The sequence below is a fragment of the Cricetulus griseus genome, chromosome 7 (assembly GCF_003668045.3).
Source record: "Cricetulus griseus strain 17A/GY chromosome 7, alternate assembly CriGri-PICRH-1.0, whole genome shotgun sequence".
Lineage (NCBI taxonomy): Eukaryota > Metazoa > Chordata > Mammalia > Rodentia > Cricetidae > Cricetulus > Cricetulus griseus.
The window spans coordinates 134159567-134181018 of NC_048600.1; the positions used below are offsets into that span (position 1 = coordinate 134159567).

Below are 21452 nucleotides of genomic sequence, written 5' to 3' on the forward strand. Positions count from 1 at the left end.
GCCAGCTCAGAGGTTCTAGCAGCAGCCGGCTCGCTTCTCTGGTTGCAGCTTGGGCGGCTCGGGCGGCTCCTGTGGTGGGCGGCCAGGGGCGAGCCGGGATGGGCTGCCGACGCGAGACGTGATCAGCCCGTAAGCGGAACCAGTGGCCAAGTGGTTCAAGAGTCTACTATTTGGGTGCGAGCTCTCGCCGGACGCAGACCGGGCCGGAGCATGCGGGGTGCGGTGTGGGCGGCCCGGAGGCGCGCGGGGCAGCAGTGGCCTCGGTCCCCGGGCCCTGGGCCCGGCCCGCCCCCGCTGCTGCCGCCGCTGCCGCCGCCGCCGCCGCTGCTGCTGCTGCTGCTGCTGCTGCTGCTGCTGCTGGGAGGCGCGAGCGCGCAGTACTCCAGCGACCTGTGCAGCTGGAAGGGGAGGTGAGTGTTGCCGGCGATTCCAGCGTGGACCTTCTGGACCCGGCCCAGCCCTCGGCTGAGAGATGCAGAGCTGGTGGTGGCGGCGGGGTAGGGTCCGCGATGCTGGCCGAGTTCGGTGACCCCCGCCCTAGCCCTGGTTTCAGAACAAAAGAGTTGGCAGTGTCTGGGTCGGTCTCGGAAGACGCCCACTCTCAGCGCGCGTATCTCAGTCCTAAATGAGTTCCCTGAGCTTGACCGGCTCCGGGTTCGGTGCTCCAACGGTTGGGATTTCTGACCCCTAAGGAAGGTTCGGTCTAGTGCACATCGAGAGGGACAGCGGTGGCGCGGAGAGCGCGGAGTCCAAACGCGACCGTATAGCTGCAGCACTAGTCGCGTCTGTGGGGCAATGAGACGGGATCGACACCTGTCCGCGGCCAAACGCAGTAGGATAGAGCCCCGCGCCCGCTCGGTGAAGGTCAAGCCGCCCTTGGCAGCCGGGCGCGGGGTTGCTGTGACTCCCCCCACCCCACCCCGTCCCATCAGCGGTGACAGCCCAGGACTTTTTGTTGTTGTTTTAACTGAAGTGTGACGTGTGGAAAGGAGCGCAAGTCACAAGTGTGCGCGGGCGGGGTGCCTGAGGAGTCATAGCTGCTTAGGACACTGAGGGCGCGTCAGGCACGGCGGCCGGCCCCCTCTCTTTGCAGAGCCAGTTTTATACACTGCAAGTTGCCAGTTCAGCGGTTTGCCTAGCGCGCTGCACAGATGCGGGTCTCCACTGAAAACGTGGACTGGGGCGGCGGTGGGCGTCTGGTGTGGCTCACCCCCTGGGCAGGGAGCCTGCGCAGGCCTGTGAGGTTACACGATCTGGTCTCATGCGGGCAGTGTATGTGGTGGGTGATTTTGGTGAAGAGGGTTTTCTGAGAAGGCTGGATGTTGAATGACGCCCAGGCTCTGTGTAAGCAGGGCATCAATAGTTATACACTTAGAGTGCCTAACTTTCTGAGGAAACCACGGAGACCACAACCAACCCTCATAATGACCCCTGCTGGAGTGCTTGGACTGGAAGATTGAGCGCTGCCTCCTGAATACTCCCGCACCTCCTTTCAGGGAGTTTTAGCTCTCTCTCTAGTAGAAATCCCTTCTGTCCCTCAATAGCAGGGAGTCAGTAGATGAGGGCAGATGGGATCTGGGGGAGGACTGGCTTCGGGAATGCTGGCGCCATCACAGAGCTGGCCATGAGCCTGTGATGCTGAGCTCTTATGGGGCTGCCCTTTTCCCGATGGTAATTAGCTCTCTGCTCACAGACTGCACTGCTGAATCAGTGTACTCTAACCTCGGGTTTTGGGGTGCCTTGTTACAGCAGACCAAAACCAGAAACCAAATTCCTGCCTTTGAATGAGATTTCCAGACACTTGCTTTTCTTCCAGGTTCCTTCCTCCAGCCCAGGGATCTGTGGTGAGGGGTGGCCTTCCCCTAGCTTGAGAGGGATTGAGTAGAGATAAACTAAAAGACACTTTATGTCTGTGGGTCCAATCTCCTTCCATTTAAGTGGAGCCAGATGACCACCACGTGATGCATATGACTGCTTGGATGGCAGCACTCAAACTCATTTCTGGGCATTGTGAGCTGGCTCTCTGCCCCCTTGGATTTCCTCTCTCCCCTGCCCACCTCCAGAGCCAGGCTGTGGGAAGTGTCAAGTAACTGGTCACACTTATGCCTGCCTACCTGGGCCTCCTCCTCCATCAACACAAACTCATTCCTATTCTGGGATCCGCTTGAGCGCACAGCCTGGCGGAAGACAGCGGAAGGCACCCGGTAGATGTGGGTAGGTGGGATTGGGAGAACACATAAAAGTCCCCTGTGTCAGAGCCATTGCCCCTACTTCACAGGCCAGTTTACTACTACCCAGCATGCTGGTGTGCTTGCTTCTCCAGTGTTTATGACTTATTGTTTCAAGCAGTCTAGAACAAATCATTGGATGGAGCAAGTTCAAAAAGTTGGATTCTGGCCTCTGATAGAAAGGGAGTTGCTCTCCATAGCACTGGCCACTCTGTTAAACTCATGTAGGCTCTAGGTGTTTCCGAGTTGGAAAGTTTGAAATCCCTTTCTCTGTCCATGTTTATTAGCCAGTGCCATAAATGTGGACCATGAACTTTTCCGCTGTTACCAGCAGGCGCTTGGCAGGTGTAGTCACACCTGGGCTGTCTTGCAAGGTAGAAAATGAAAGGCAAAACTTAGCAGCAGAGGCTTTAGATTTCACTTGGATCCCAAACCTTTCTAGGGACCCTTATCTTGTCCCAGTATGAGCAGTGTACTTGAAAAAGCCCCGCTCACATCAGCGAGTCCTCATACCAATCTGGAATTTACACTTTGTCTCACAAGGCCACTCTAATATGAGTGTTCATCTGGGGGGTGACCCTTGTTGATTGAAAATAACAAAACAAACAAACATTGTGCTAGTGATATGGCTTAACAGTATAGTGCTTGTCCAGCATGTGCAAGTGTGAAAGACATTGTGCTTTTACTCAGGACACACACACTCATACACACCATTTATTCAGTTTAATCTATGATCAACTCAGCCTTGTCAATTTTATGGTGTAGGCTAGGGTTAGTTCTGTCTGTACTGTAGCTTAATCACAGCAGTGGATTTGCTTTATTTTGCGTAGCTGGTATATCATGTACATGTCATGAGGATGGTGAAGTCCTGTTGATCAGTGGTCATTTAGGATGCGATTGCATTTATGGTACTGGGTATTGGAAATGGGGATTTAGGGTACTAGGTTTCCAGTGGGAACCTGCATGTCTGGTCATGACATCTTTAAAGGTCTCTGTCCGGTCATAGGCTGAGGGTCCCTTTACTTTAGTTCCTACTTCTCTAAACACAGATTATGCATATTGCACTAGTTTTGGTGTGAAATCTCTCTTGTTGATCTGAGTTTTTTTCTTTCTTTTGTTTTTGGTTTTTTTTGTTTGTTTGTTTGTTTTTATTTTTCAAGACGGGGTTTCTCTGTGTAGCTTTGGAGCCTATCCTGGCACTCGCTCTGGAGACCAGGCTGGCCTCAAACTCACAGAGATCCACCTGCCTCTGCCTCCCAAGTGCTGGGATTAAAGGTGTGCGCCAGCACCGCCCAGCTTGACCTCAATATATTAAGAGAGTATAAGGGATATATGTGTCCTGGGATGGATACATAATCCTTCCCTTAGCTAGTTAGGCCTCAGTAGAGGTGAGCTAACAGATTCCTTGTTTCCGTGGGTACCCTGCATTCATATTGTTCTTTCTAATTAAGTGGAATGCAATAGCCACCACATAATGCATGTGACTGATGGGATGGTAGCCCCAAACCTGGGCATTGTGGGCTGGCCTTTGTCCCCTTGGGTCGTGTCCCGTCCCGTCCGTGTGTCGTCCCCCCCATGTTGTGGATGGAGAATAGTCTTCCCCTTTATCTACCTCTGCTGCACTGAGGTTCAGTGGTCTGAGGCCCACAGATCCTCTGTGGTGAGGCCTCCACCCTCTTGAGCCTCAGGAAGCAAAACCTCATGCTGGCTGCTTTGTATGGAAGAGAGTTGAGGTTTATGACTGTCCTGGTGCAAATATCAGCTGTTCCTTGATGCTGGAGACAGGAGAGAAAACAACAACAACAACAAAAAAAAACACAACAATTAGATTTTAGCCATGTGTATCAGCTACTTGACATTTAATCTAATTTTCACATAGGCCCAGTAGGCCTATAATTAGGCCTATTCCTACATAGGTGTCAGATGGCTTGTGTGAGTTTTATTGACTGTAATTTCTAAGTTTGTACTACATGTGTGTCTTGGGTAGTGCTGGCTATTGTCTGGCCCAGGGCTTTGTAGGGGGTGGGAAGCAGGTCAGGAGGGGTTCACCCGCAATGCTTATCTCTGATGTGGTCTGCGGGGTGACTTGCAGTTCTAGACTACTTCAGTCCTTGTATACAAAATGAGGTTTTGGGGGCCGGAAGCATGAGTCACTAGCAGTAAAGGTATGCCATGTGTTAAACATTTTCTCTCTTGAAGGAAGGGTTTCTGGTAACTCACTTGGGCTAGTTTCTGGATATAACCTTTTTTATTTTGCATAAAAATCCTAAGAATGTGGGTGAACCTGTCTGAGATCTGATCAGAACCAAATTCATGTAATAGAACTCTTAGCTGAAGTCACTGGTTTCTGTCCAAGACCACTTGTGGTTATGACATAACCTTAGCAACAGGCTGACTTTTGCTTTTTAGTTTGAGCAGGAGAAACTACTGCATTTTCAGCAGCTTCAAGTTTTTGAAAACAATACTGCCTCCCAGGAGTTTGCATACTACATGCCTCCTTTCATTTGGCATTTGTGGGGCCAAATTATTACTTTTGGAAGCTTATTATTTTAGGAATCCCATCCAAAGGTCTTCTTGTCCCTAGACTTCTCCCCACCCCTGCCCAAGGGATGTTTCCTTTTCCCTTATAATGAATCTTGCTTTAATGGCCCTTGGGTTTATTTTTTAAAAAAATATGATTGGTGATATAAAACTTAAGGTTTGGAAATGAATGAAAAAATGGTCAGATCAGTGGCTTAAGGAAAATAAAAATTTCTTATTCCCTGTGGCTAAGCACTGCACTGGAAGTTGCTCCCTGGAATATTTTATTGCATATGTAGTATAGTACATCCATGGCATCTTTACACAAAAGTTTTTTCCTTCTCTTTCACTCCCTTGAGTGGTCCAAAACCTTGGCTGGTATAGTGGTCCTGCTGGGCTGCTTTGCTCCATGCCTTGGACTACCCAGAACATTCTTGTTGTCACTTCCTGGTGCCATTTCCTTGGCTAAGGAACCTACTGAGACGCTGGTGCCCTGAGGTGCAGCATGAGGAGTATCTAGGGTCTGGGAGCCAGCATGGCCTGTACCATCAGAGCTTTTGTCTGGCTCAGACTGACTCTTGGGGTAGGTCCACTGGAAGCTAAGAGTGGTGGGTACCTGAACATGTGTCAGGTGAGTGTGAATGACTCCTGAGTGAGGCTATGTGTGGGGTGAATGCATATGGGGATCTTTGCTCTGAGGTCCTGCCTGACTATGTCCCCTCTTCCCACAGCGGGCTGACCCGAGAGGCACACAGCAAGGAGGTGGAGCAGGTGTACCTACGCTGCTCAGCAGGCTCTGTGGAGTGGATGTACCCAACCGGGGCCCTCATTGTAAACCTGCGGCCCAACACCTTCTCACCTACCAGGAACTTCACTGTGTGCATCAAGCCTTTCAGGGACTCCTCTGGGGCCAATATTTATTTGGAAAAAACTGGAGAACTGAGATTGTTGGTACGGGACCTCGGTGGTGAGCCTGGCCAGGTGCAGTGCTTCAGCCTAGAGCGGGGTGGTCTGTTTGTAGAGGCAACACCCCAACAGGACATCAGCAGGAGGACCACAGGCTTCCAGTATGAGCTGATGAGTGGGCAGAGGGGACTGGACCTGCATGTGCTGTCTGGTGAGTACCCTGTGAAGGGCTATCATGGGCTAGCTAACCGTTAGTCCTGCTGCTTCTTCTCAGTAATACTGGAAGTTCATTCAAATAGTACTCGGGTTTTCTCTTCCTCTCCCTTGTTCACCTCTATGAAACATTCCTGTGTCTGTGGCTTCAGTGTGGTATGCTTATCCCGAGAGCCCTTTGTCCTACTGAGGGACTGCAAGGTAAGAGAGTATTGGGTCTTAAAGCTAATGCAGCCTTTTCAATAAAGACCTCCTTTAAGAAGACTTCTGACTGTGGTGTGCCTTTATGCCCCTGGAGTTTCTGACTTGGGGAAGTGAGATGAGGGAGGCTGTGTTCCCCGAGAGTGGCTGATGGTCTGATCCCTAAAGGACTCTTTATAACTCATTCGAGATGGGGCTTCTACCATTCCATCTGTCCCACAAACTGACTTGGGTTTGTAGTGTCTACCATAACCTTGAGATAGTTTTGGGTGAGGAGCAGAACAACATAAAGCTGTGATATTCCAAGGCTTTTGTGAATGAATATTAGTCAGGATTAAGAAAACCACATAGGTCTCCAGAGAGAGCACAGCTGACCCAGCTTCATCTCCGCAAGATAGAGCCAAGAACCTGATGGAGAGGCTTCTGCATGGAGATTCTGGCAAGTACCTAGGGTCTGAGATTGAGAGAGTTGTGTAGCCAGGTGCCTGCTTAGGGATTGAAGTAGGTAGGCCTGGGAGGAGTTCCCAGGGGACAGAATAGCAGCCTCAGGAACCAATGCATGGTCAGATTTGAATAGTGATTGATAATGAAGCTCTGGTACACATTTCTCCAAGACCAGGTGAATGCCAGATGAGGTGACATGTGTGCCTGATAACTGAAGCTGTGGACTTGGCTTTGTTTTTGTTTGTTTTGTTTTGACACAAGCAGATATTGTGTGTGTGTGTGTGTGTGTGTGTGTGTGTGTCAGAGAGAGAGAGAGAGAGAGAGAGAGAGAGAGAGAGAGAGAGAGAGAGAGAAGGCAAATTGCATTCAGGATTGTGTAGCTTTGTGAGTGGACAGTAGAGAGATGTCAGCATCAGGACCCTACATAAGGGGAAGGCAGGTCTCACATGCTGTACTGTGGTCCAACAGGGTCTTATTTCTTTAGTCATAAACAAGGATGACTGATTTATATCCCAAGAGCTGCCCTGTCTCCTCTCTGTCCCTTGCTGACTGCTGTTTCTGTGTCCATACTTCCAGGCTAAAGGAGGGAGACCTGAGGGGATCAATTGAGTGGCCTCAGGTTCTCCTGGGGTTTCAGGAAGACAGTAACCTTAGCATAGGTATTTATCTGTAATCCTGTATTCAGTATTCTGTGCACCTCTCAAGCCACGGGATCTCACATAAGGCAGGGTACCAGGTCAAATGTCATGCTATCTCTGTGTCTAGGACTTTGCTGTGTTTGAGACTCAGGGTCCCCTCACTATCCTAAAACATACACCTGCTTGGTCCTGGATGTCTGCAATCAAACTTACAGTGACTTTTTACACCTTGCTAGTTCAGTCACTACACAGTGACTATCAAAACTCAGGACAGGGACTAAGACTGAGGTGGCTATGAGCTCTGGCCCAACCCTAGCATTGCTGAAAACAGTCATAGACATCTGTATTACTCAGAGCTGGGTGCCCCCTTCCTAGGGAGCACCAGTTAACTCAGGGTTGAGATGGTCTCAGCCTGGAGATTTAGCTTTCTTGGAGAATGAGGATTATGAACTGTTAGTGCCTGAGGAATGGGTGTATAATATGAAATGTTAGTGCTGGCCATTGCTCTGCTCAGATTGGGCCAGCTCCCAAGGTCTCTGTGGCCAGTGGCAGGCTTTTCCTTTTCTACTCTGGCCTTGTCCAGTTCCAGAAATAAGATATAAACCAGAGTTAAGGCAGTATCATCCAGAGAAGGAAGAGTCCACCTGACCTAGATGGTTGTGCCAGAGACAGACAAGCTCTTAGATGAATCAATTCTCCTTTGTGCTGACTCAAGAGAACACTGGTGCCATGAGTTGGAACCCAGACAAGAGTGCATGAGAGAACGTGTGAGTATGAATCTGCACATGTGCATGTGAGCCTTGCTCCCAACCCAGAAAGGAGGGAACCTGCCACTGCTCTAGGAGAGTTCCATCAGAGTGTTTGCAGTATTAGCTTAATGTCCACTAGGATTCTGTATTTCACTTGTGAGCTGCATCAAAATGGAAGAGACCAGAGCAGTGGGATATGGTATTGTTCCAGGGGCATAGATAGGTCATATGAGAGGTGACCCCAGCATCTGTGATGCTGGATTTGGCTGCTTGCCCTGCATCTGTTGCCCCTGTGGCCTTGCTCAGGATATCTGGGCATTGGCACTACCTCTGACCCTTAGGGAAATCTGGCAGAATTCTAAAGGCTATACATCTGACTACAGATAAAACTCCAACTGGAGGCTGACCTCCCTTGGCTCAGCTATGTGGGAGAAATGACTGTGGTGTGATCAGCAAGGGAGAGGATCTGTCTGGTTCAGGAAACAGGTACAGCTTGGGTAGGTTCTGGTTCCATTCCATCCTGGTGGGCTCATGACTTTTACCATTGCTGTGGAACTGTAGGAGAGGCCAAATGAGGGGGTTGGTGGCAGTAGTGGCATTTCAGACACATAGCTGAAGAGGTGGACACTTTTCATTCCCATCACTGTTACTGGCCCATAGAGGTCGAGCTCACAGGGTGTATGTAGCTTGTGACTTCTCAGTGTGTCTGCTTGTTCTTTCTAGATCCTAATCTGCTTGTGGCTACTAGGCTTGAGAAGCTACTTGGAGTCCCGCTGCCCAGGTCCCTTTGGTAGACTCAGAGTTTGGGCATTGCCCTGATGGTGTGAGGGTTGATGACCATGTCTTTTTTGTTTGTTTGTTTTGTTGAGACAGGGTCTCCCTATTATGTAGCTTTGGCTGTCCTGGAACTCACTATGTAGACCAGGTTGGACTTGAACTCACAGAGATCCACCTGCCTCTGCTTGTGGAGTGCTGGGATTAAAGATGTGTGCCACCGTGCCCAGCAGTGGCCATGTCTTAAAGTGGGAAGAAGCATTGTGTACTGGAAGTTAGAGAACAAAGGGCATGATATTTGGAGCTATGCATCCTCTGGTCTGTTCCTGCCTTGGTGGTTTCTCAGGCCACAATAATTATCTTGTAATTATTTTTTGTCATAACCCTCTCCCAGCCTTGGGTAAAGGAGGGTGTTGTCTCCACTGACTTCCTTGCTAGGATGAAGGGTTCAGAGAATCCCTTGGGTCATCATCCTTCTGGTGGAACCTGGTATTGGTGATCATTGAGGAAGTCTAGGCCTCAGCTCCTAGTCTTGCTTCTTTGTTCCTGTTAAATCAGTGTACCTACCATCTGTCACAGAGTGTACTAGGGATCTTAAAGGGCTCTGGTGTATAAGATTTTCTCTTTGGAACTGTATGTGTCATCCTGGCTATCCTCATTAGGCAGTATTGTCTACACACCAGTTGGTCTGGCTTACAAGGTCTGCAGACCTTCCTAGCATCCAGCAATTCTTGCCTGTATTTGCTTTTCCTCCCTTTAGGCAACTGTGCCCAGAGTGAGCCCTCACCTGACTCTTCAGGTGTCCTCAGGAGGCTCCCTTAGATTCTGTTTTCTTTATCCTCATTTGATTTCTTTTATGCATTTTCCTGCCTGGTTTCCAAAGTGGCTCCCAGGAAATGTGATGCCAGCATCTGCATTGGTATGAACTTGACTGTTTAATAATTCTTCCTAGATTGAGGTCCTTATCATCACATTGAGTTCTGCAAAAGTGAAGCTCAGAATTAAAATGGGGATGCCTCGGGTGGGCTGCTAGCTCATGGCACCGACTCACTGAGGCTTGTACAGATCTGTAGGCTGACTAGCCTGACAAAGGAGCATATCCAGCAGGTAACTGTGAGCCAGAGAAAGCACAACTGAAGGGGATGGTCTCCCCATATTCTGTGCTTATATTACCTGAGGTCTCAGCACACATGATTCACAGAGAGGGCAAAACTCATGGACATGTTTTAGGCTACATCTCCAGGCCTGGGATCCCTGCCCCTGGGCTCCTCTCCATTGTAAATTGGTGCCCCGTTCAACTTAGGTAACTCTCAACTCTGGGGTGCTTTAGGGTAACTTCTGGGGACTCTTGTCTCCAACTCTCAACACTGTGGCCTGACCCTCAACCCTTTCCCTGGCCTCTGCTGCCCTCCATCCTGAAGGGATCCTCAGATGGGCTATGGTCACCAGGGTCAATACCTGCCTGTAGGCACTGTTGGCACAGGTGCTAACCAGCCCAGAGACTTCTACTAGCAAGACCCCACCCCCTTTCTGGGGTAGGACCAAAGTACTGTGCTCTGAATCTAATATTGCTTAGAATGTTAGGCTCTGAGATCTCCTATACTGCAGGAGTACTCCTGTGCTCAGGCCCTGTCTATGTTCTGGATCAGACCAACCCAAGTCTGCCCACAGTCAGTATGAGCCACTAGTTCCTAGTCAGTGTGAGGATGAACAGTATGCTACAGAAGCCACACACCTCGGCAGCTTCAGAGTTGATCAGGTGACTCCCAGTGCTGGGGGCTGTGATGACCCAAGCAAATATCACAGGAAGGAAAGAAGTGTCAGGCCCACCAGGATTGAAAGGGAACATCCAGGGGACCAGGAAACTGCAGCTTCCAGGAGTCTGGCTGCATCCAGGTCTTGCTAGTAGAAGTCTCTGGGCTGTAAAGCTGACATGGGGGTGGGAGTGCTTAATTTTCTGATGGGCTCTGCTGATGCCAACAGGTTGTACTTGTTCTGCAGCTTCTCCCTTTTCTGATAACTAAATAGAAGCAAAGTGCTGGCAGGTGAGTGGGTGGGTGAGTCAGCAGTGCTGAGGCTGGGAGGCTGGGAGGCACCCCACCCCCTTTCTGGGGTAGGACCAAAGGATAGGGCCCCAGACACACCCAGCCCAAGGGTCCACTGAGAACTGTGCTTGACTGGGACACTGTAAACCCTAAGGCTTTGTCTGAAGCTTACTCTTTCAGGACCTCATAAAGTTTCTCTGAACTTCTGTTGGCCTGGAAACACTTGGCCTGCTTGCCCTTCGCCCACATGAATGTTGTCTTGGTTCCCCTGGGGCCGAGTCACCAGCACTCTGGGTCAGGCTGTGTGGCCTCCAGGCATGTGGGTAGCATGAGTTTCTTTAGAACCAAGCTACCTCCCCTCCCCCCCCCAAAAAAAAAAACAAGGGCTGCCCCAAAGCCTTTGCAAGGGAATGGCCCTAGGGAAATTTATCTACTGAGATTTTATACCTCAGGGTTTCTGTTTATTTGGAGAACTTGGCCCCAATCAGGAAACTGAGGACAAAGCCTTGAGACATATTCACAGCAAATAACAAACTTCCATCTTCTTGAATCCACTTGAGTGGTCTGTGGAAAAGCTGCTGAGCCAGTTTCTGTTCCACACCAGGGAAGTGCGACAAAGGGCAGGAGAGGGCTATCTTTAGAGATAAGGGGATGACCAGTGGGGTAGCTCAGGCTAAGAGTCCTGTAAGTGGGACTCAATTCAATGGCTTTTACAGTATATAACTAGAGAGGCCTAGTGTAGGGGCTAAACAAATGGTCACAGCCCAAGACCCCATACCCACAAGAGACAGATTCCCCCACTTACTCCCACTCACCCTTACTTCAGTTAACACTCTCTTTGCAGACTTTGTAGCCTTGGTTCTTGTAGGAAATGCCAGGGGCAGATGGGCTGAGTGAGATTCTCCATTGGGGCTATGATCGGGAAGTAGACATCATGCTGCAGTGAGATGCCCCTGTCGTTTTATGGTGTAGACCCTGGGGCGGGTGCTTTGGTAGGTGGTATAGACACATGGTTTCAGTTCAGCTTGGGGATGTTTTGCACTGTGGCAGGCATGTGATAACAGTTTTGTTTTCGTATGAGTAGAGTTGTTGCTTATTTGGAATTACACTAACAAGGTAAACAGGAGTGGCATGGAACTCCTTTGTCTGGGCTCATGTTCTTGTGGCTACAGCATGAGCTAGGAAGGCCAAGTGGTCTGGCTTGACAGAAGTTGGTCTGCCTCCTGCTTTGCTTTTCACCTCCATGGTAGAGTTGGAGTTGGCCAGAGGTCTCACCTTGACTTTGTGTGGTTCTAACATATGTCCTCAAATGTAGGGTAGGGAGGCAGGACTTTATATTCTGCAGTGTCAGGGCTGGGGAGGGTCTGTGACTAACCAGCATTGTCTGAGCTGTATCATCCACCCTGTTCTTTTCCTCCCCAGCCCCATGTCGACCTTGCAGTGATACTGAGGTCCTCCTTGCCATCTGCACCAGTGACTTTGGTAAGTTTGTCCTGTGTTTGTCTTTGCAGGGTCTGAGGGCTTTTCCAAGTCAGTATTGATTTCTTTTATGTGTGTGTATTGGGGGATGTAGGGGGCTGAAGCTGCTTAACCTGGCTTCACCATGGAATCACAGGGTACAATGCACTGTGTGCACTAAGGTAAGTCTGCACACCATACATGCAGGCAGAGTTGGGGTTTGCGTTCTAGGTGTGTCATATGCATGTGAAGATGAGGTCAACAGGGTGGGCCCTAAATCAGTGTCAGTGTGTTCTCACTGTGCACAGCAGCTCCCAACCTCCTGGGGACTCTGGAAGTCTTTAAGTTCCCAGTAACTTTTCAGAAGTTCTCTGGGAAAATGGTTCAGAGGGCAGCCTGGTGTGTTGCTGCACCAGCCCCAGCTCAGAGCTCTGCCCATTCTTCATCCAGATGGTTGGGATTTTGGAAGCCTTTTTGGAGTCAGGGATGTTTGCACAGTGCTCTTCTTGGTCATAGACCAGGGGCAGTCCTTGCTGAACTGCAGCCATAAGAGAGAGTTGCTACATTAAGCTGGGGCCCAGCTGGCCCTACTCAAACCCTCATCCAAAAGCCGAGAACTATCACTTGGTAGGATCTTGACTCCTTGTTGCTCTGCTTTCTAGGCCCTAACCATTCCCTGTCCCTTCCCCTCACATCATTCTTGTCCTTTGAGCTGCACTGTGAAGCCTGATAGGACCCAGAACTGCAGAGCATTTTGGCTATGTTTTTGTTCTTACCTGAAGAGTATGTTCTGTGTAGCTGATGCTCAGTGGAATACTTTTGTCTGACACTGTCAATATCATGGACGGCTGCTCATCACTGAGCATTCTAAAGGCTAGTAGGTGAGAGCGTGGGTTCAGGGTCAGGTTCAGTCTTTGATAGCCAAGGACATGCCCAGGGTGATGTGCCTGCCATTGTTGACAGTGCCCATTAGATCTGCTGACTTCAGTCTCCTTCCTCTGCAGTTGTCCAAGGCTTCATCCAGGATGTCACCCATGTGCCAGAGCAGCAAGCATCAGTCATCTACCTGCGGGTGAGCAGGCTTCACCGTCAGAAGATCAGGGTCTTCCAGCCAGCTCCTGAGGGCAGTGGCCACTGGCTGGGCCATGTCACAACACTGCTGGAGTGTGGTGTACGGCCAGGACATGGGGAATTCCTCTTCACTGGACATGTGCACTTTGGGGAGGCACAGCTTGGATGTGCCCCACGCTTTAGTGACTTTCAAAGGATGTACAGGAATGCAGAAGAGAGGGGCATAAATCCTTGTGAGATCAATATGGAGTGACTTGCTGGGTGACATGGTACTGTTCTTCAAATGAGCCACAATTTGAGTCCTCGGTTGCTCTATCAAATCCCGATAGAGGCTGCAGGGTGGTGGCATGGGTCCAGCCTGGTGCTTGAACTGGGAAGGTACATGCTGGGTCTCAGCCGAGAATGCCCTGACCCATTGGAAATGCTGTAAAATGCAAACTAAGTTATTATATTTTTTGTAAAAAAAAAATGTCCATAGGAAACAAACTATTGTGTCTGAGGATACCTTTGGTATGCCATTTAATAGTGTTTTTAGAAAATTGACTTTAGCCATTGCATTTGGTCTGATATATTGGTGGGAGCTAGGTTGTGGAGACTATGGGGCTTCCATGGTTATCACTCAACCTTGTTATTCTTGTGATAGAAATGTATGGAACCAATACTTTTTTAGTTTTCCATTCATTTTATTTCCAGTTTTTAAAGACCATCTATACAGTTGGGAAACTTCCCAGTCTGTAGGCTTCTTCCATTCCAGAGTGGAAAGACCAAGATCTGAGCACATTGCTAGACCCATCTTAACCTATCAGATGGGTGCCTGCATTGAACCCTCTCTGCTCAGCTGTGGAACTGCTGTCCCAAGACCTCTTGCTCACAGGACAATTTTAGACGGTGCTGCCTAGCTTTAGGCTTGTGCTCCTTCCCTGCTCCCTACCAGGCCACTCTTGCCTTCTGCCTTTCATCTGTCCGTACCCTTTCCACTGAGCCAGTACTTGTCCTTTGACCACAAGTTTTGCCAAATGCACATTACAAATGTCTGGACACCAAGGGGCTAGCCTACTTAATGACACCATTTCTTCAGAGGGTGTTTTTTTCTGTGGTAAAAAACTCCACAAATGGAGGCTTAAACAGAAGGCTTTAATTCATACAGTTCTGGAAGCCAGAATGGGTATGAACAGGACCACATCTCCTCTAGAGATTCCAGGAGGGACATTTTAGCTTCTGGTGACTCCAGGCATCCTTGGCCTATGACCATCTTACTCTGGTGTTGGTTTCCCTGCCATGTGACTTCTGCTTTGCATGTGTCTGGGTCAAATTCCTGTCTTAGGAGGACACAGATCACTGACTTAGGGCCCACCCTGCTGACCTCATCTTCACATGCTTATGACTCCACTTCCAACTAGGTCACAGCCAAAAACTACAATAAATACTAACTCTGGAGAAAGAATATTTATTTTGGGGGCTGGAGAGATACTTAGTGGTTAAGAGCTCTTACTACTCTTACAAAGGACCTTAGTTTGGTTCCCAGCATTCATGTTAGGTGACTTGTAATTGTCTATAACACCAACTCCAGGTGACTTAGCAACCTCTTCTGCCTCCACAGGCACCTGCACACATGTGCATGTACACACACACACACACACACACACACACACTTTAAAAAGAAACAAAAAAAGAATATCCACTCCAGTATAGGGAGTTGGGTGTGGACTGCATCTCATCTCTGTGTTCCAGCTCACAGGTCCTGTCCTGCTAGCATCCTGGCTGGGACCTCCTTCTTGGAGTTGGTGCCTCCTATACAAGTTTTGAGAACTTTGTGGCCCTTACCAGTTCTTGAGGCACTTTGGGTCCTCTCCCCTCCAGGTATAGGTTTCATGGGTAAATAGACCCAATTGTATTATTTATTCACTAGGTGCTTCTTCCCATGCAGCTTCTGCTGCAAGACCAAGGAGAGACTGATACGGCCAATGAGCACCGGGCTGGGGTGCTAGCTTAGGTGTGCACCACTCTAGTGTGTGCCAGCTCACAAGAAACAGGTGCCCAGGGATGAGGATTGAAGCAACAGTTGGTGATGGGCTGGGCCCTGCTGTGGCTGGTGATTATGGTACCTTATGTTAGCAGGACTAGGTCACACAGATGCCATGCTCAGTTGAGCCCCTCCTAGTTCCTCCTCTCAGCCTTCAGGAAGCTGCAGAACAGGAATGGTGTGTTGGCCACCACCTGTCTCTACAGAAGATTGGGGTCAGCCTTTCCAGATTTAGGTGAATGGCATACTCATAGGAACGCTCAGCTTTTGACACACCTGGGAGTGAGGCTGCTTGCACAAGATGAGAGAGAGCTGGGATTCTCAACAGGTGAAAAAACGGTCTCTTTGATCGAGCCTTGGCTGGAGCTGGCAGGGCCCAAGAGGCTGAGAGGTGCTGACATCACTTGTAGACAACTCCTTACATTTAACATTTATTTCCAGGTGGATACCTAGTTCCTTGTGGGAGTGCCCTTTTTCATGGCCTAAGCAGCTTGATACTGGGACAGAACCAGAGTTGGGGAAGGGCCATGGTACTGGGTAGGAGACATGGTGCTAGGTAAAGCTGCATTCTCAGAGAACCATAAAGGCCACACAGCCTTCACATGTGCCATGAAGTTTGGGAGCTACTCTGTGACTTTGTACAGAGGTTGAAGGGGAGCTACGTAGGAGCCTCAAGTTCTGGCCCACCCCTGTCCCAAATTTCACCTTTCTTACCAAAATTCCCATACTTTTTTCTGTCTTGTCTCTCCTACACTGTCTCCACACCTTATGTTAGTCCTGCTATGGGTACCAAGCCCAGACACCATGATTCTTCTACTTCCTTTTCTCTTAACGTGGATGAAACCTCACTGCTGGCTGCATCCCCTGTCTGTGTCCCAGCTCACAGGCCTTGGACTTGCTGCCTCCTGGTTAAGTTCTGAGAACTCCTTGGATCTTTCCAGTTCCTTGGGCATGCTGGGAAAGCCCAGCTTTTTTGAGAGGCTATGACTTGCCAATTTCAGGATATGGGGACAATCTCCTGTACATGGGAGCCCATTCCCTCCCCAGTCCTACCTACTGGGGCTTCATGTTACAGATAGGAAGTGGGAACATTTGTGAATGCTTGCTAGGCCTCTTACTGGCTGTATGCCCCAAGGAGCTCAGTGGTGGCTATCTACTTTTCCTTGGCAGGCCGGCAGGCAGGCAAACCCTGCCCTTGCATTGACCCCACCGTAGAGCCATCCCACCCAACCCCCACCTCACCCCACTCTGGCTAGTCCCTGATATGTCCTGGACCTCATTTTCTGCTTTGTTATATCCGCTTAGGGTTCTGAATGGTCTGGGCAGTGGTGGCACATGCCTTTAATCCCAGCACTCTGAGTTCAAGGCCAGGCTGTTCTATAAAATGAGTTAATTAGGACAGCCAGGGCTGTTACACAGACAAACCCTGTCTCGGGGGTGGGGGAGGAAGAAGAAGATTCTGAATGGGACATGCCACAGGAGTACAAGTGTGGAACACTAGGACGAGGGTGATATCAAGCTGTTTGTATGGGTGCCCCTGTCATGCTCAGGTGGTTCCACACTGATACGGTCCCAGGATAGCAAGGCCTACAGGTAGGTGAGCTGGCTTCAATAGGCACTATCAGCACCTGCCTGGGAGCAGATCAGCAGCCTTTCCAAAAAAAAAAAAAAAAAAAAAAAAAAAAAAGATCTTTTAGCCTCTTAAAATTGATCACAAGCATTGGTTGTCTCATTTTTATTCTCAGGAAACATGGCCCAATGTGATGCCTCTATGACAGAGACAAGGAATGCCTTGTTTGCCCTGGGAACCTAGAGCCACAGACTAACAAATCTACCTGCAGGTCACCTGCTGTGGCCACACATATGCTGCCTTTACCCGACAGGATGACCTGGCTTGGCCATTGGTGCTCCTACCCTACCCCTGTACTCTAACATCTAGAGATTTCCACAGTCTACCAGAGCTGCAAAGACATGCCTCTGGCTTCCAGTTTTCTTCTGCCAGTCGTGCCACCTGGATTTAAACCCAGACTCCTTCAGTTATGTTGTGCTGTAAGCACCCAATAAGCCCATGAATCCTACTTCTGGAAGGCTCCAAATATTCTAGGTCAGAGCAGAGACTCTGAATGGGTCTCTGGAATGTGTGGTAGGCATTTCCCACCCACAGTCTCTTAGTGGGGCCATGATGTCTTAATGCAGTAAGAACCTTCCCCTAACACCAGTTTGTAAAGGATTTTTCATGATTATAAAATTAATGCTATTAATTAAAACCATTTTTTTAAGTATTGAGTAGAGGAGGAGAAACAATTGCTTCCATGTATCATGTTCATCAAGATTGTGCCAGTGACTTTCTAAGAATGACACTCAAATCCCTACAGCTTGTCTATGGCTAATCTATGGTCACTGGCTTTGACATCCCCTAAGTATCTGCTTATGGGCTTCCTCAGGAACACAGGCATGAAGTAGTCAGGGAAAGAGCACACGGGCCTTCTTTAGATTTCTAGTGATTCCTCTGCTTCCTGCTCTGAGATCAGTGCTTGAACCTGAAATCAGCAAAAGTTTCCAAACAGCAATTTTTCTTTCTTTGTTTCATAACGGTTGTGTTTCCACCTCTGTACTGAATCTTGTCCTCCATTTACATGGCCCTGAAGTCCTGTCCTGATCCCAGGGCCTGGCATGAAAAGGGCAGGTAGAGCTGCCCGCAAGGAAGGGGATTATCCTTGACCCTCCAGTGGTCTGAGAGCAGGCACAGAGCCCTGTAAAGTGGAGGACGCAGGAGGAAAGTTGTGAGCCTAGGCGTATAGGTACCTCCAGAAGTCAAAACAGGTAGAGCCAGGATCCAGGAACCATGTCTGTAATACCTTGAGTTCAGGCTGCTGTGACTTTCTTTGTTCAGACTTCTGAATCCTAGAGACCCATGTGAACACATCTGTCTCTGAGTTGCTGGTGATAAGTTTGCAGTGACATGAGTTTTTGCTCACAGAATGAGGCTCTCAAGTGCTTTCTCATCTGGGAGGACTTGTATGGAACTCCCAGGGCTGTAAAAGAGGGAAGGCTAGCTGCTGGGAGAGCCTGGCACCAATGCCAGGTGTCTAGAAATGGTTGAAGAGCCAGGCTGCCACCACTTCTGAACCACATTACCTAGGAGGACCTGCCCATGGTTTACAAACACTTTTGTCTAACAGGTTGAGTTGGGAACTCCTCATTAGTGCCATCAAGGTGTGGTGGGAACTGATCCCAGTCAGACTGCATGTCTTTCTGCAGAGTAAATTTGAGGACAGCAACTCCTAGATTGTATCAGTAGGAGTTAGTGATGTCTAGGTCCAGCCTGGCTGTGCCCACTCCCTTCTCCACCTCTTCAATACTGTTTTATGCTAGTTAATGTTGTGTTGGTTAGGATCCTAAGAGAGCTTATAAAACCTGAGAGCCCTCCTTGCTGACTACTAATTTGATAAGTGCTGAGGGAAGGCTTACTCTGTGTGGCTTGTCTCAGTTCACACCTCACACTAAGTCAATCATTATCATGGGTGGAAGATGAACTTCAGGTACAGGGACCATGGCCTATGGCGATGCCATTCTGTGTTTGTAGGGTGAGTATGTGAGTAGAATCTGGGAACTTTCCAAAGAGAGAGGCTTGGCATAGCTCTGGGCCCTGTGTAAGGATGAGGTGGCCATTCTTGGGCTTTTTTGGTCTTCTGGTCTCCAGTGCTTTCTCATTTTTCTGGGAAGATTCCAAGAGCCCTCCTTCCAGCCTTTCCACCATAGCATCTGTAATAGAGGTCTCCCAGAGAGGTTTTCAGTCCTGAGAGGAATACTGGGTCTTAGTTCCTATAGTGAGGAACTATAGTGAGGTGCACAATGGGTACGTAGGTCCCATCCCTTCTGAGGAGCTGTCCTGAGGCTGGTCAGCACTCCTGGGGCTTTACAGGTTGAGTATCCACCAAGCAGGAGGAGGCATACAAGTGATATTTGGAGGTTGTCAAGTAGCCATGGCAGGGTTTTGGGGATGCAAAACTGTGGGGAGGATGTGGTCTGAGGGAGGATGTGGCTCTGACTACCAAGCTGTTTTTGATAGATGCTCTGTGGGAGATCATGGTTCAAGACAAGGATTTCCAGGGAACACATGTCCCAGATCAGAAAGGCTGCTAGAGGTGAGGAGTTATGGGTAGGGGTGGCTCTGTACTCCTGTGTGGGAGCAGAATGAAGGATGTTGAAGAACGTGAGGAATCCAGCATTAACAGTAGGCCATTGTGCACTGTTACCCGGGAAGGCAATGATTTATAAAAATAGCTAAGAGTTGGTAGGTATTGGGTGGTAAGGTCACCGTGGCCAGAGCTCTGGAATCTTACCTTCAGAATTTCGCTTACGAGTCACATACTTTGAACCATCAGTTTGATCAGAGGCAAGATGAAAAAATGGCTAAAATCTAAAATTAACAACAAAGAGCATCCTAAGGCTCCATGTGAGGGTCATATCAGGGCTGTGGGGCTGTAGGCCGAGAGAGGAAGACAGAAATGGGATATCTGTGTCCACCTATGGCAGAACACCAAGAGGCATATTGGTATTTGAGCGTGTCTGCATGTGTGTAAGTATGTGTACTTCATTTTGTATGTTTATTTCTACGTGTGTGTGTGTGTGTGTGTGTGTGTGTGTGTGTGTGTGTGTGTGTAGAGAATACAGTGACATTTCCCCAGGCCATGGGAACCCTGTCTTAGCTCACTGTCCCTCACTAAATGGACAGAGTCTGTGAGGTATGCACAGCCATTGTAGTCACACTGCTCAGCAGTTTCTCCTTCCCCACTTGACTTTACTTTCCCTCCCTTCTGGGGCTTCCTGTTTGGCAGAGCTCATCCTGATATATCCTTTGTGGTACTTCTTGTCATCCATCTGAGGTTCCATTTTCTGCTGGCCCCATGTGGCTAATCAGTTAACCTTCTAAATTAATTCTCTTAAGTTCTGCTCCCTGCCTGAATGAAGGACTTCCTTCTTTCCAATGTCCACCTTGCTGTCAGCAGGCATAGCACCCTGTGTGGAGGTGTGGGGGTGTGTAGATAGAGCTGAAGAGTGGAAAGAGTTTGGGGCCACTGGAGTGTCATGAGCAGATGTAGAGGAGGCCTAATACCAGATTCTAGGGACCCCAAGAAAACCCTGCAAGTGAAACAAGGAAGAATGGATAGTAACAGGCTAGGAATCAGAAGCAAGTATCCTTTCTCCCTGGGTTAGGGCTGGGGGAGGGAAAGGTAAGAGGGAAATATTTTGAATGTGCTGAGGAGGTATAAGATCTGGGAAGAGTAGTTCTCAGTATGCTCCCAGGGAAGAGGTACAAGTGTGTTGGGAGGATGTCCCCAGTGCACTGACTCTGCCCACTCCAATGATCTTAGAGGCAAAATATCAGGGAATTTGGAATTGGGAATCTGTGATCACTTCTAAGCAATTTCTAGATAAGAATGGACATTCAACACCATTAGACATGTGCGGCTTTTGGACAGTCAACCCAGTTAGTTATTCTTAAAAGTGTTAAATATTAGGCCTGCTTCTTCCCTATGACCTCTATTTTGACCTTTATTTTCCTGTTCTGGGTTTTGCTTCTCCAGGTACTAGGAGAGAGGTTGGTATCGGGTAGGTGCACTCATGAGAAAGAGGCCCTGAGGAGTATGAGAGCTACACAGCCAGAGGCCTCTTTCTTTTGGACCTGCCCAACTGAACAACAACAACAAAAACCCAAACAAACAAACAAAAACAAAGCAACTTTACTAAAAATTCCAAGGGAAATGAAGAAACTATAGATGGAATGAAAACAGGCAAGGGCATACCTATTCTTATAGGCAGCTAGTGTTAGGCCACTGGTAGCCCACTAGATGTTGCAGTCTGAGCCTGATACACAGGGCCACATACAACTATGCTCCTCTGGTCCTGCCACCCACCTAGCCATTGTACTGGCTAACAGTCTGGGGGGGTGGGAATAAGAGTGGTGGATTACCTAATAGGATGTTCACAGTAAGTGCTCAATGCACACAGTAAGTTCTCAGCAGGGGGAAAGTCAGGCTAGTTGGTGGACACTCATCTGGTTCCACCTTAGAGTGATAAGATGTGGTCTAGGCTATAGACAGGTGCTTCCCTTCCTGGCCATATCAGGCCTGAGGCAACAAGGAAAGCAAAGGCTGCCTAGGAAATCTCTTAGGGGT

At 48.9% G+C, this 21452-nt stretch overlaps 1 protein-coding gene across 1 annotated transcript; it reads left to right on the forward strand.

The window, feature by feature from the left end:
- Positions 1-22: 22 nt before the first annotated feature.
- Metrnl (meteorin like, glial cell differentiation regulator) lies at positions 23-13802 on the forward strand. Its single transcript, XM_027425303.2, has 4 exons — positions 23-410; positions 5480-5865; positions 12141-12200; positions 13181-13802. The coding sequence occupies exons 1-4, from the start codon at positions 211-213 to the stop codon at positions 13498-13500; spliced, it is 966 nt and encodes a 321-aa protein (XP_027281104.1). The 5' UTR covers positions 23-210; the 3' UTR covers positions 13501-13802.
- The last annotated feature ends 7650 nt before the right edge of the window (positions 13803-21452 follow it).